Source organism: Gopherus flavomarginatus, chromosome 1, assembly GCF_025201925.1.
Source record: "Gopherus flavomarginatus isolate rGopFla2 chromosome 1, rGopFla2.mat.asm, whole genome shotgun sequence".
NCBI lineage: Eukaryota > Metazoa > Chordata > Testudines > Testudinidae > Gopherus > Gopherus flavomarginatus.
Genome location: NC_066617.1, coordinates 64,479,878 through 64,493,446, shown reverse-complemented (window position 1 = coordinate 64,493,446; position 13,569 = coordinate 64,479,878). Strand labels below are relative to the sequence as shown.

Below are 13,569 nucleotides of genomic sequence, written 5' to 3'. Positions count from 1 at the left end.
ATTCTTTCACAGTGAATCAAGCTATTCACAGCAGACAGCACATGTGCTTTAGTTACAAGGTCGCATTTTGGCTTTTATATTGAGCGCTGGGCAACATAATTCAGTTTCCAGGCAGCTATGGTAAGCGAATGGGTATGCGGGGTTGGTTTCTTATGCCTTCATAACATGTGGGAATGGTTTCAAACTGCAGCGTCTTCCTTTCCCATAGCAAGCAATGCCGTTTGGGTTTCACATTTAAAAGGAAGGGCTGTGATTTTTGGGTGGATGTGCAGCACACACCTCCTCCCACCCCTCTGTGTGGCTATTCTCTGGGATGATCCCTTCATCCCTTCCCCCACTGTGTGGCTGTTCTCCAGGATGATCTCCTTTAGCCAAATGGAAACAGTCCAGCATGAACAGAGTCCTTTTACTATTCCCTTACAAAATTTCCCCTATTTCAACCAGGTGACCATGGAATGATATCACTCTCCTGAGGCTAACACAGAAGGATATAGACTGAATGTTATTTGAATGCGACCAAAACCCAGGACCAGTCACTGCCATGCTTTGCGCTGCAATCATTCTAGACTACTTGCTACTGGCTTGGCATGGTAAAGTGTCCTACCATGGAGGACAAAATAAGGAAGCCCTCCCCATAAACCTTCTGCAAAGGCTTTCAGAGTACCTCCAGGAGAGCTTCATGGTGATGTCCCTGGAGGATTCCCGCTCCATCCCCGAAACATTAACAGACTTTTCCAGTAACTGTACTGGCCGCAAATGCATCCCAATTTTCAGGGAAATTAAACACATTGCTTTTAAACCCTGTACTGTAGTTATAAATATGCACTCACCAGAGGTGCCTTCTCTGCCTTGAAAATCCCACCTGGGAGGATATTGGCTCCGGGGTGATTAAAAAATCCTGGCTGCCGGGGAGAAGGGATTCACCACTTGCCTGCTGCACGTTCTCCTCCTCCTCCTCCTCTTCCTCAGCCACAAAATCCTCCTCCGCATGGAAGACAGACAAAGGCACTGGTCCTATTAGGTGACTAAAAACACTTGCCATTAACATATCATCTTTGCATCATGCTAAGAACAAGGCTATGTGGAAAACAATTTCTGGACTGACAGCAGCTGTGTTTGTCCTCTCTTGCTAGACTTATATTTGACCATTTTGACCATGTCAGCAAATGTTTTGATACCAGATTTCTTGATTGGGCTGAAGAAGCTACATGTTCCATCAGAGTCAAGTCCACCTCTTGTAAATCTCTCTGTTTGTTCTTCACTAACTTCTGCTATTTTCAGGAAAGACTCTTGTTCATCTGCCATTACATGCAATCTGGTAGATATGTTGATAAGCATTATTCTGGATCAAATGGGTTTGTCATATTGTTAATGACTTTGTTGGTAAGAGCAGTAACATGCTTTTCATCCCTCTTCTTCAGTGTGGAGGCAAGGATTTGTTTATAGACTTTGTCTTCACTACTTCTTGTTAGGCCATATCTTGCTCTCATAGCTTTTGCATATTCATAATATGAAGCTGTGTATTGTCACTCTAACACTAATACTGACCTGTGCATAAGTGTCACTATATTAAAAAGCTAGTTTCTGTAATATTTCAAAGGCTAGTACATTGCATGCATAGGCAATTACAAATTAAAATATCTACCAGACAGACTATATGGTACATTTTAAGTACAAAAGCTTACAATTGGAGAAGCATTACATTAGAAATTCACATACGTTTATATCTACCCATTATGCATACAAACTATGGACACACCATCTACTGTTACTCGTGCACAACTTTCAGTATGAAACTGATCTGGTTAGTAAATTGTGACCTTCCAGCATTTCTCAAAGTATGGAAGACATTTCTGCCAATCATTCAGACCACACATGTCCAGGTCATGTTAGACAGTATGACCACTATTTATTATATTAAAACATGGAGGGGAGAGATCCACTCCACCATGCAGAAAGATTTTCCCCCTCTGGAACTGTACATCAAGCATCTGATTACCCTCTTAGCCATATGCATCCCTTTGGTAGTGAATTCATTAGCAGACAGCCTCAGTAAGCATTTCCACACAGACCATGAGTACAAACTCTGTCCATCAATAGCACAGCACATCTTCTAGCAATGGGGTATCCCATATTGGTGGTAATTTTCAACTCAGCACAACAAAAAGTGCCTGGCTTACTGTTCCTGGCCTGCTCCTGAGAGGACTCCTTCCTGGTGCAGTGGTCAGAATCACTGATGTATGCCTTTCTTCTCCTCCCTCTTGTTCCTTGTATGCTCAGGAAGGTCAAATTTGACAGAGTGACAGTAATCCTTATAGCACCTGCAGTTCTGGTTCACCATCCTACTACAGTAGCCTCTTGCCTACGTATCCACCTGCAACCATTCCGGGGCCTACTGTCTCAGAACAAGGGAAGGTGAACCATCCCCATCCCATACGTCAGGCAAGCAAGACTTTTGGATGGATAATGAGCATAGAGAGAGACTTCCCTCAGGGAGTTGAAGCCACCCTCCAGAACAGCAGGAGATCCACTATATGGAAATGCTACTCCACTAAATGGAAACAATTGTCCCGTTTGGTGACTTTACCTATTGTGGCATCAGGTATCCCTTTCATACTGGAGTATCTTGTCTCTCTAATAATGTCTAGCTTTCAGTCAGCTACCTGTGGTACATTTAGCAACTATTTATGCTTTCCACATACCTCCTTCACCTGGTGGAAGGCTGATCTGTTTTTACTCATCCCACTACTACAGAATTCCAGAAGAGCATCATAAGCACATTCCCTGCAGTTTTGAAACCTGTCCCTGCCTCACGCTTTCTGCCCTTGTGTAATCACCTTTTGAACTTTTAGCCTGTTGTTCACTTCTGCACGTCTTTGAGTCACCTTTCTGACAGCTGTTACTTCTGTTAGAAGGATAGGGGGACGTCAGAGCCCTTACAGCAGACTTGCCTTACACCATTTTTCACGAGGCCAAAATTTCTATACACCTACACCCTAAGTTTATACCCCAGATGCCATCTGAGTTTTACCTTAACAAATCCATACACCTGCCAGTGTTTTTATCCTAAACCTCAGCAAAGCATGGAGGAGACTCCCTTCCCTAGATGTGTATGGGGCATCTTATTTCTGTACAGAACAGTACCCTTTCAGAAGTCTCCAAAGTTGTTTGTTACTATTGCCAAGAGAATGAATGGAGAGGCTATCTAGGTGGATATTTTCTTGTATCTGACTTGATGTTATGAAAGCCCCTCCTCCTCAAACTCTCTCAAGGCCCATTCTACCAGAGCTCAAGCAGTGGCAGTAGCTCCTATATAGGAAATTCCCCTCTGTGATTTGCAGAGCAGCTGCTTGGGGCTCCGCACACACAATTTCACCAGGTATTATGTTCTGATTCAAGCTTTGGCCATGAATGCCTCCTTTGTCTCAGTGACCCACCAGTCTGTGGCATAGCATACTTCCTCACACTCTTCTCCTCAATGAGCACTGCTTCGGAGTCACCCCTGGTGAATATACATAGAGATCAACATTCAAAGAAGAAAGGAAGGCTACTTACCTTACAGTAATTGGAGTTCTTTGCCATGAGTCATCCCTATGGGTATTCACAACCTACCCTCCTTGTGTTGTGCTTGGGTCAACCTGATTTGTGGTAGCGTTGAAATTGAGGAGTGGTTGGTCTGCGCCGCCCTTTATACCCTCAGATGGAAGCACAAGGAGGCACAGGGCTGTAGAATGGACGAATAGTTCCTGCTATTGAAGAATTTCTGGTCCCGTTTGTGCATCATCACATATGTGGATACCCATAGGGATCACACATCCTGAACTCCAGCTATTATAAGGTAGGTAACCTTCTTTTTCATAACTGCAAACTTTATCAGTTTCTTTTTTTGCTGATGTGCCTAAATTCTTGTTTTAAGAAATTATCACTTTCTAACCTGACCAAGAAAATGTCACTATGCATTAGAAATATTTCCACAGTCACATTTGACAGGAAGTGTGATAATGGAAGGCTAGTATTCACTAGCACACACTGATTTGAAATCCACTTATTTCCTCTTGGGCTTTTCTGCTGTCTTTTCATTTTAAATGTATTCTCCTGTCACAAGCTTAATTGATTATGTTCTAAATATTCTAAGGGGGTTATTTAACCTGTTAACTCCATCCTTCCCTGCTGCTACTGATATGTCTCTATGCTGTATTAAAATCTTTGGAAGAAAATAGAACTGTGTAGCCTCTGAACACATACTAAGCCAAATGGTGCTCTCATTTATGCTAGTCTCAATCCAGAGTAATACTGGAGGCACAATATCCTAGATTAACACTAATGTATAATCAGAATTTCATCACTGACTTCAGTGGAAAAAGTAACTTTTAATTATTTTTTATTTCTGTTAGCATTGTAGAGCCAGTATGGCCATGGGAGAGGTGAGCTAGAGCAGGGGGTTGGACTAGATGACCTCCTGAGATCTCTTCCAACTATAATCTTCTATGATTCTGGATCAGACATCATCGACAGAATTGCTAACTAAACTTCAGCTGCAGTATCTTTAACTTTTTGCTTGCCCGTCATCACAATTCATAACTTGGCCTTAAGATTTCACATGGAGTTTTCAGGGCTACCAGCTTGAAATGCTCTCTCATTATTTGTAAACTGACCACATTTGATAAAGAAATCCATTGAGAGACAATAAGCATCAGGAGTGTGTGCAAGAGGGGACAAGGAGGGGCACAGGGTCCCCCAATCAGTGAGGGCACAGAATTCCCCTGGGGCTGGGGCAGGGAGAGCGAGATCTTTTGGTCTTGTGGGTTTGGGGGGAAGCCAGCTCCACTGGCCCTGGGGCTGCAGTGGAGAGAGCCTTCTCCTCCAGCTGCAGGGGGCACAAAGTGTCCCTCCAAAAGCAGCCACATTTTTATTCCTGTGCACATCTCTGAGTAAGCATGGAAATGTCATTTCTCTTCCCAGATCTCTGAAGTTGTCTTTGATTCTGTTGTCTTCCTCTTTTCTAGTGTTTTCCATATGGACCACAGTAACTGAAAAAGTGTCCCAATAAGTCATTGGTTTTCTTTTTCTTAACTTGAAACTTCTGTTCTCTTGGAACCATTTGCAATAATGAGAATGTTAGGTTTCTGAAGAGAGCCAAATATATTAAGGACAGAAGTACTAAATACCGATTGCAAAAACAATACTGCTTAAAATTCAATTTAAAAACACTCTTTGCAGACTCAAAAACAGTTGTGTTTTTGTGAAACACTTTGTGAAGGAACACAAGTCTTCAAGCAAAATTAGCTTCATTTTCAATTGAAAATGTCTTTTGCATGAAAAATATGAAAATGGTGGGTTTTTAAAATGTTTTTTCATTGTAAGCATAGCCATTTGTTGGCTTGCTTTGTTAAAGCAAAACTTAGGGAGTAGGAGTGTCTTTCGTCTTTCTAGTGGAATGTCAAAAATGATGAGGCAAAATTCCATGAAATAAAAATGGTGATTTTTGCCCAATCTGTGCTAGTATACAGGTTTATAAAGATGGAGGATGGCATAGTCTTTGGTAGTGGGATTTTTGGATAATTTATGTAATCTTTAAGCTATAACGCTTTATGTAGCAAGTAATTCATATTATATTGGGGAATGAGCTACTTACAGCAGTGAGTGCTACAATATACTTCGTATCCTGGTGCAATGATGAATACAGCTCTCACCTTCCAAAGCTCATAGTAAGAACAGGTCCAGTCTGAACAAAGCTGAGATTTTTATAGCTGCCATTAATTTTAGTGTACTCCCTTTGCTGTTGGATAGCCAGTGCTGTCGTGGGTATCCAGACTTGCAGATACTCTTAATAGGCTGACTATTGAGAGAGACAACATTTGAAAATGTCGTCTTCTAATCTGCATTGTATGATTCGTATGGTCCTTATTACTCCCAACGGTCCTGGAGGTGGGAGACTTTGTGGTTTAGGAAACTAGGTAAGGGAATTTGAAGATTTGAACTTTAGTTTATGTGAAATGAGATAGTTAAGTTCTTAGTGGACAACAAAAATTACTGAACAACCCTGGGAAGTGGGGGGCTGAAGCCTGAGACCCACTGCCCTGAGGAGGAGGGGGCAAAGCTTGAGGGCTTCAGTCTTGGGCAGGGGGGCTGTAACCTGAGCCCCACTGCCCAGGACTGAATCCCTCTGGCTTCAACTTCCACCCTGGGCGGTGGGGCTTGGTCTTTGACTTCAGTTCCAGGCCCTAGTAATTCTAATGCCAGCCCCGGGGTCGCAACCTACGCTGGAGTCCAGACCCACAGTTTGAGAACTGCTGGTCTAGAAGACTGAAGGCTAATGTGCTATAGAATATATCTATCTAGATTTATTCCAGGGAGTCTCAAGCTGGTTGCAGTGTAAGAAGACAAAATGCAGGAGAGCCTAGGAATTAGGGAGGACTACTAGACTGTAGATACTTGGGAACTTCTAATCTTACACTTTGTGTATGCTTGTTATAGGGAAATAGTCTTTTTATACTACATGCTCTCGAAGGCTAGTGATCTCTTACAGATGACAGTTCTGGGGCAAAATACTCACCCGTGCTCAGCACAATGAGTCTTGAATATTCCGATCTTGTTCTTCATGATGAAATTCTATTGACATCAGTGGCATACTACATATGGAATGAGGACAGAATATGCAATAGTGATCCACACTACAGATTGGAGAGGAAAACATGCATGAAAAATGCATAATTGATCATATTTATTTGTTATATATGTTACTGATTTCTGAGTCACCTTATGTAGTAGCAGCTATGCTGTATATACATGTCTATATATTTTTCTATAGCCTGAGTTTCCAAAGAGTTGTAGTATAAATTGTAGGAAATAATCTATGCTAATGATTGATTGTTTGACATTAATTGCCTGTTCTCACATTTGAATATCTTTCTTGAATCTTTCTTTCTTGCTGCATGTTGCAAAATTGCCTAATTTTTTATGGAAGCCCACACAAACCTCATTTACAATAGCTAGTTTTGTTGAGATAATAAAATTAAAGACATTAAGTGATTACTGCGGCTGCAGGGAGTTGCATACTCCATCATGCCTGAAAGCTTTAGCTAGTGAGATCTTTGCCATTAGCACGATGGAGTGGCACTACAGTAAGCAAGTTTAAGACCATGTTTGGCTTTGTGAGATAGGAAAAGCAGAAGCTGTAGTTTTGTAGAAGTAGTGTTAGGGTATGTCTACATCTACAATTTTGCAGCGCTGGTTGTTACAGCTGTATTAGTACAGCTGTATAGGGCCAGCGCTGCAGAGTGGCCACACTTACAGCAACCAGCGCTGCAAGTGGTGTTAGATGTGGCCACACTGCAGCGCTGTTGGGAGTGGTGCATTGTGGGCGGCTATCCCACAGAGCACCTCGTCCCATATCGGCGTTGTGGCTTGTGGGAAGGGGAAGAAAGTGTGATTGTCTTGCCGCTTCCTGTTCCTGTTCCAACGCCCCGTGGTGCTTTGCTACACATTCGGAGCAGTGTGGCAGCATTGTGATTGTACAGCGCTTTTTCTGCGATTTTTTTTTTTTTTTTTTTTTTTTTTTTTTTTTAATAAATGGATCCTGAGCAGCTGACGACCTTATTGATGAATGTTGCCAGCACATCGCGCTTGGCAGTGGAGCTATTCCTTCAGCTGCAAAATGAGAGTGACAGTGATAGTGAGGAGTCAGACGATGATATTGAATCGCCTCACTGTGAAGACCGTACATTGCTTGTGGCAGTAACAGACGTGCTCAGCTCCGTGGACTGGCGCGTTTGGGCTCTGCAAACCAGCACTCAGTGGTGGGATCAAATCGTCCTGCAATCCTGGGATGATGAGCAGTGGCTGCAGAACTTTCGGATGAGAAAAGCCACTTTCATGGGACTGTGTGCTGAGCTCGCCCCTACCCTGCGGCGCAGGGACACGAGATTGAGAGCTGCCCTGCCTGTTGAGAAGCGGGTGGCTATTGCAATCTGGCAACTCCAGACTGCTTCAGATCGGTGGCGAACCAGTTTGGAGTGGGAAAGTCTACCGTTGGAATGGTGCTGATGCAAGTTTGCAGGGCCATTAATCGCACCCTGCTAAGAAGAACCGTGACCCTTGGGAACGTGCAGGACATTGTAGATGGCTTTGCAGAAATGGGGTTCCCTAACTGTGGAGGGGCAATAGATGGGACACACATTCCTATTCTGTCACCACCCCACCTGCCATCAGAGTACGTTAATCGCAAGGGGTATTTCTCCGTGGTTCTGCAAGCGCTTGTGGATCACCGTGGGCGTTTCACTGACATTTACTCAGGATGGCCTGGAAAGGTGCACGATGCACGCATATTTCGGAACAGTGCCCTGTTCAGGAGGCTGAGGGCCGGGACTTTTTTCCCAGACCGCAAGATCACAGTAGGGGATGTGGAAATGCCCACTGTGATCCTTGGAGACCCCGCTTACCCCTTAATGCCATGGCTCATGAAACCATATACAGGGAAGCTTGACAGGAGCAAGGACCGGTTCAGCTACAGGCTGAGCTGGTGCAGGATGACTGTGGAGTGTGCTTTTGGCCGTTTGAAAGCTCGCTGGCGCTGTCTTTATGGGAAGCTAGATTTGATGGAAAGCAGCATCACCGCAGTTATATCCGCATGCTGCACCCTCCATAATATTTGTGAAGGGAAGGGTGAAAGATTCATTGAGGAATGGACCTCCGAGGTTCGACGCCTGGAGGATGAGTTTGCTCAGCCAGAGAGCAGGGCTAATAGGGAGGCCCAGGAAAGGGCTTCAAGGATTAGGGATGCTTTAAGGGAGCAATTTGATGCTGAGAGCCAACAGTAATGTTTGATGAATTTGATGTGCTTTGCTTTACCTTGCTGTGTAATATTTCCCACTTCCAGCAACAATAAAACGTAGTGAAAGAAATAGAAAGAAAAAACTTTATTCAACAAACAGTACATAACAGGCAAGGGGGTAGGGGTGGTGGACTGTACATTTACAGGTTTTAATATGTCCTATTTTGATCAATATTCCCTGTCTGCTGCACTTCAGCATTACTATGCTGCAGAACAGTGGGGGTGGAGTGAACAGGGTAAGAATTATAGTTATCAGGGCTGGTAGGTGATCTTATAGGTGTTGGGGGCAGCTGGGGATAATATGGAACTGGCTGCTGGAGAAAGCTGTTTTGTGGAAAGACTGGGAAACAAGGAAGAGGTCTTTGGGAAGGCTGTGGGTTACCACGGTACATATTTGTCTGCATGGCTACAAGAGACTCGAAAGACTCAGTTTGGCGAGACAGGAGGCTTATCTGCTTTGTGGTTTTTTTGGCAGACAATTCCTTTCTCCTGCTTTCTGTTTGCCTCCATTCATGTACACTCTTTCTCCAGTCCTGTACACTGCTTCTCCATTCATACGTCTTCTCTCTCCATTCCTCTGTATTCCTACTTTCTCTGTTGTAGTGGCTCATAACAGACTTGATCAATTCCTCTTTTGATTTCCTAGGATTCCGTCTCAAGTTCTGCAACCTACGTGAGGCCGGTGATATGGCTGCAGTAGTCAAGGTCCCTAGAAAACAGAGAGAGAACCATGTAATACACAGAGGCATCATTGTTTATTATCACAGTTTGAAGGACTTTTGAGACTTTTAGTAGCATCCTTCTCACATAGCTTGCCTGCCCTGTCTGTGTTAAGTCATGGCGAGAAATGGGGTGAGTGGTTTTGCCCCGATTTCCCCTTGGGAGTGGGAATTGACCACTGGGTCACTGGGGTTTATCAGCAATGGGTACAGGGGGTAGCTGGTGTCCTGAAGAAGGGACAGTAGTGAACAGGAAGGTGGTGAGCTAGCTGCTTGGAGGGGGGGTTCTTTGGTCCGTGTTCACGCCGTCCTGACGGTGAGGGGGGGGGTGGAAACGCGGTGCTGGATGCCTGCTTGGATGGGGGTCGGGGAACACCAGAGCACACCGCGGGACTGGGTGCCTGCTTGGATGGGGGTCGGGGAACAGCAGAGCACAACGCGGGGCTGGGTGCCTGCTTGGATGGGGGTCGGGGAACATCAGAGCCCAACGCGGGGAAGGATACCTGCTTGGAGGGGGGTCGGGGAACACCAAAGCACACCGCAGGGCTGGGTGCCTGCTTGGATGGGGGTCGGGGAACACCAGAGCACACCGCGGGGCTGGGTGCCTGCTTGGATGGGGGTCAGGGAACACCAGAGCACAACGCGGGGAAGAATACCTGCTTGGAGGGGAGTCGGGGAACAGCAGAGCACACCGTGGGGCTGGGTGCCTGCTTGGATGGGGGTCGGGAACACCAGAGCACACCGCGGGGCTGGGTGCCTGCTTGGATGGGGGTCGGGGAACAGCAGACACAACGCGGGGAAGGATACCTGCTTGGAGGGGGGGTCGGGGAACACCAGAGCACACCGCGTGGCTGCCTACGTGCTGGGAGGCGGGGTGGGAAACACGAGAGCACACCGCGGGGCTGCCTACGTGCTGGGAGGGGGGGTGGGAAACACGGGAGCACACCGCGGGGCTGCCTACGTGCTGGGAAGGGAGTGGGGGGGAAAACAGAGCGCCATGGGCTGGGGAACCGTGGATCTGGCGCCCTGCACTCAATTACCCCTAAACTCTCAACAGGGTTTCCTACTGCCAGACATATCACTGCTGCATGTTACCTGGGAAGAGAGGGAGGGTCTTCTACAGGAATGTGGATACCGCCCTGGCCCCTATGCAGCTTGCCTGTGTGCAGCCATGGTCCCCCCCACCCCTCGCTGCACAGTGGATCGGACGAGTTAGCCTGACCGGGACAGGGACCACGGTAGCTCTCCCGATCAATTTGAGAAAGCAAATTGCAAACGCTCTTGCAGAAACATTTCAAGAGATTACCGAGGCAGATTACAGAGACGTGATAGATCAAATCAATGGGCTATTCCACGTTTAGGCATGCATGCAGGCAGCCATAACCAAAATCCTCCTCTCCCAAAACATAGAAATCTACTTACCCCGAGCACGATCCTCAGCTTCCTCCTCAACATCAGCTTCCAGCTGCTGCGACTGGCTAGCCTCCTCCGGGCTTGAGAAGAGATCCTGGCTGCATGTGTCCTGGGACTCCGGGGTGTCTCCCTCCACGCCAGTAGCCTCACTGTCTCCGTCCTCTACAATATCCCCCACTGCTCCCTGCTCTGAACTCTCCATCGTGCTCCTAGGATTCGCAGTGGGGTCACACCCAAGTATGGCATCCAGCTCCTTGTAAAAGCAGCTGGTTGTGGGGGCAGCTCCTGAGCGGCGATTTCCCTCACGGGCTTTGCAGTACGCACTCCTCAGCTCTTTAATTTTTACCCTGCACTGCAAGGCGTCCCATTCATGGCCCCTTCTCATCAAGGACTGCGATATCTGCCCATACGTATCATCATTTCTCCTTCTGGAGCGCAGCTGTGTTTGCACAGCCTCCTCTCCCCAAACACTAATGAGGTCCTGCAGCTCTGCATTGGTCCATTCTGGGGCTCGTTTGGTGCGTGGAGGCATGGTCGCTGAGTGATTGATAGATTAATTGCACTCCACACCTGGCTGAGCAAACAGGAAGGAGATTTTTAAATTTCCCGGGGCATTTAAAGGAGGGGTCAGGTGAGCACAGGGCAGTGGAGTTTGCTTGATTACCAGAAAGGCATCTTCAGGTATGCTGGGATACCTGCTTATGCCACGGAGGTCAACAAAAACGCTGGTGAGTGTCTACACCTGATGACCAGCGCTGGTGATCCAGCGCTGGTCCCTCTACACCCAAGGCTCGACCGGGTGTACGGCCAGTGCTGCAAACAGGGAATTGCAGTGCTGGTAAATGCCCTGCAGGTGTGTACACATCCTAAGTTGCAGCGCTGTAACCCCCTCACCAGCGCTGCAACTCTGTAGTGTAGACAAGCCCTTATTGATAAAGTATGTGAAAACAAATGGCCAGCAGGGTTGGCTTTTGTGATTGGTGTCGCTTCTGGTTTTGCTTTCTTTCCTGATTTTAGGGAATTTTCTGGGTGTATAAACACACCATGGATTTCCTTTGCATTGGGCCTCAAGTGTTGTACATTGGTTCTACTATTCTTTTGGTGATATGCTTTCATGGGAAGTGGGAATTCTCAAACCTTTTTAAACAAGTTATATTGCTTAAGAAGTGTCTCATCTGGAAGAGGCATTATATGGATTGACAGACATAAATGTTTACATGTCTTGATATCAGCCCCGCAAATCTTCCTAAAAGTGAAACTGACCTTAAAACAAACAAATGGGGAAGGTCTCATTTGTCAGATGATAGAGGAGACCATGTTTTCTCTAGTACACACTGCAGTGTAGAAGATAGAGGGGCCAGAGCTGGTATTGCTGAGGCTAGTGAAGTTGGGTTGCTGCACTAGCAAAGCCGACAGGGTGGGACAGCTGGGATTGGTGAACTGTAAGTGGATCATTTTAGGGCAGCCTTGTTGGCTAGCCCTCCATGTAGAGTTTATTGAGTAAGGGCTATTTACTTTCAGGCAGAGAAAATTACTTTGGCCAACAGTGTGTGCTGAGAGAGGTAGTTGGCTTCAGGATATAGATGGGATTGGTACCATTGCAGGATGTGGCATATATATTTGAGGTCTCTCTCTGATACAATGAGGGTTGAAGGAAGCTGAGCTCAGAAAGTAACATCAAGGAGTTTGCAGTGGGCAATTGATATAATGCGGGTTAGAAGTCCTCATGATTTATTTGAGCTTTTTCCAGTGATGCTTTAGCATTATATTGTAGAAGATAACAAACAGGAGTTCAAAGGCGGCACTTGTTAGGACTCCCTCATATTGGGTGTCCATTACTGTCACTGGAGCATTTGATGGCCTGCAGGCATTCACTGGTGAGCTTAGGGTGAGTTGTTTCAATCCTCAACCTTGTAGGAGATATCAGAGCCTCTGCAGCTGTGACAATCTCAGTGGATTATTCTGCACTAGAAGGTGATATGTGAAAATTAGAGTTATCTAGTTAAGTAATTGAAGGTGCCAGAGAGCAGAGGCTATTGTATCACTGTAGAAAATCTTTTGGGGAGGGGAGAAAGCTGTCCAGGGAGACTAGAGTAATGTAGTAGCCCATATCCCTAAGTGGAGAGTGTCCTTCTATCACGGTCCTCAAAACGGAGACCATTGCTAGCCAGTTTGGGTGTGAAGATGATGTGCAGAGTCAGTGTCAGGCTCCAAGGCAGCATGATCATTTGCATTTCTAGGAAATGAATGGCCAATGTACAAAAAACAACTGACCACCCTACAGTATTTTATTTGTGGGACAGAAATCAGACATTTGTATCATGGTGTCTGACTCTTTCCATGCTTATTGCTTTAAAACATTTTTACAAGATCAAATGCTTCTCAGTAATTCCTTTAATGGTTGTTGGTTATGGGAAATTAAAGACCAAAGAGTGGCTGTCTTTTAGAGTACAGATGACCCCCTACTTACTGCTGTCAGAGAACAAAAACAATACACCCAGAGTGGGCTCTGGTTTTGGCTTCTCAGAGAAGCAAAGTAAGAAAGCGGAGCAAGTAAATGACTGCCTTGGAGTAGGAGGGGCACCTAAAGCTGTGTCACAGAAG

The 13,569-nt window shown here is 45.9% G+C and overlaps 2 protein-coding genes across 4 annotated transcripts in view; one reads left to right on the top strand and one right to left on the bottom strand.

Moving 5' to 3' along the window:
- TAFA2 (TAFA chemokine like family member 2) overlaps positions 1 to 13,569 on the top strand; it is a 317,305-nt gene that overhangs the window by 165,653 nt on the left and 138,083 nt on the right. The gene's annotated exons all lie outside the window — the stretch shown is intronic.
- Positions 1,078 to 11,665, bottom strand: LOC127040683 (zinc finger and SCAN domain-containing protein 29-like). Its single transcript, XM_050935208.1, has 3 exons — positions 10,975 to 11,665; positions 9,183 to 9,542; positions 1,078 to 1,298 (listed from the first exon to the last, which is right to left on the bottom strand). The coding sequence occupies exons 1-3, from the start codon at positions 11,495 to 11,497 to the stop codon at positions 1,078 to 1,080; spliced, it is 1,104 nt and encodes a 367-aa protein (XP_050791165.1). The 5' UTR covers positions 11,498 to 11,665.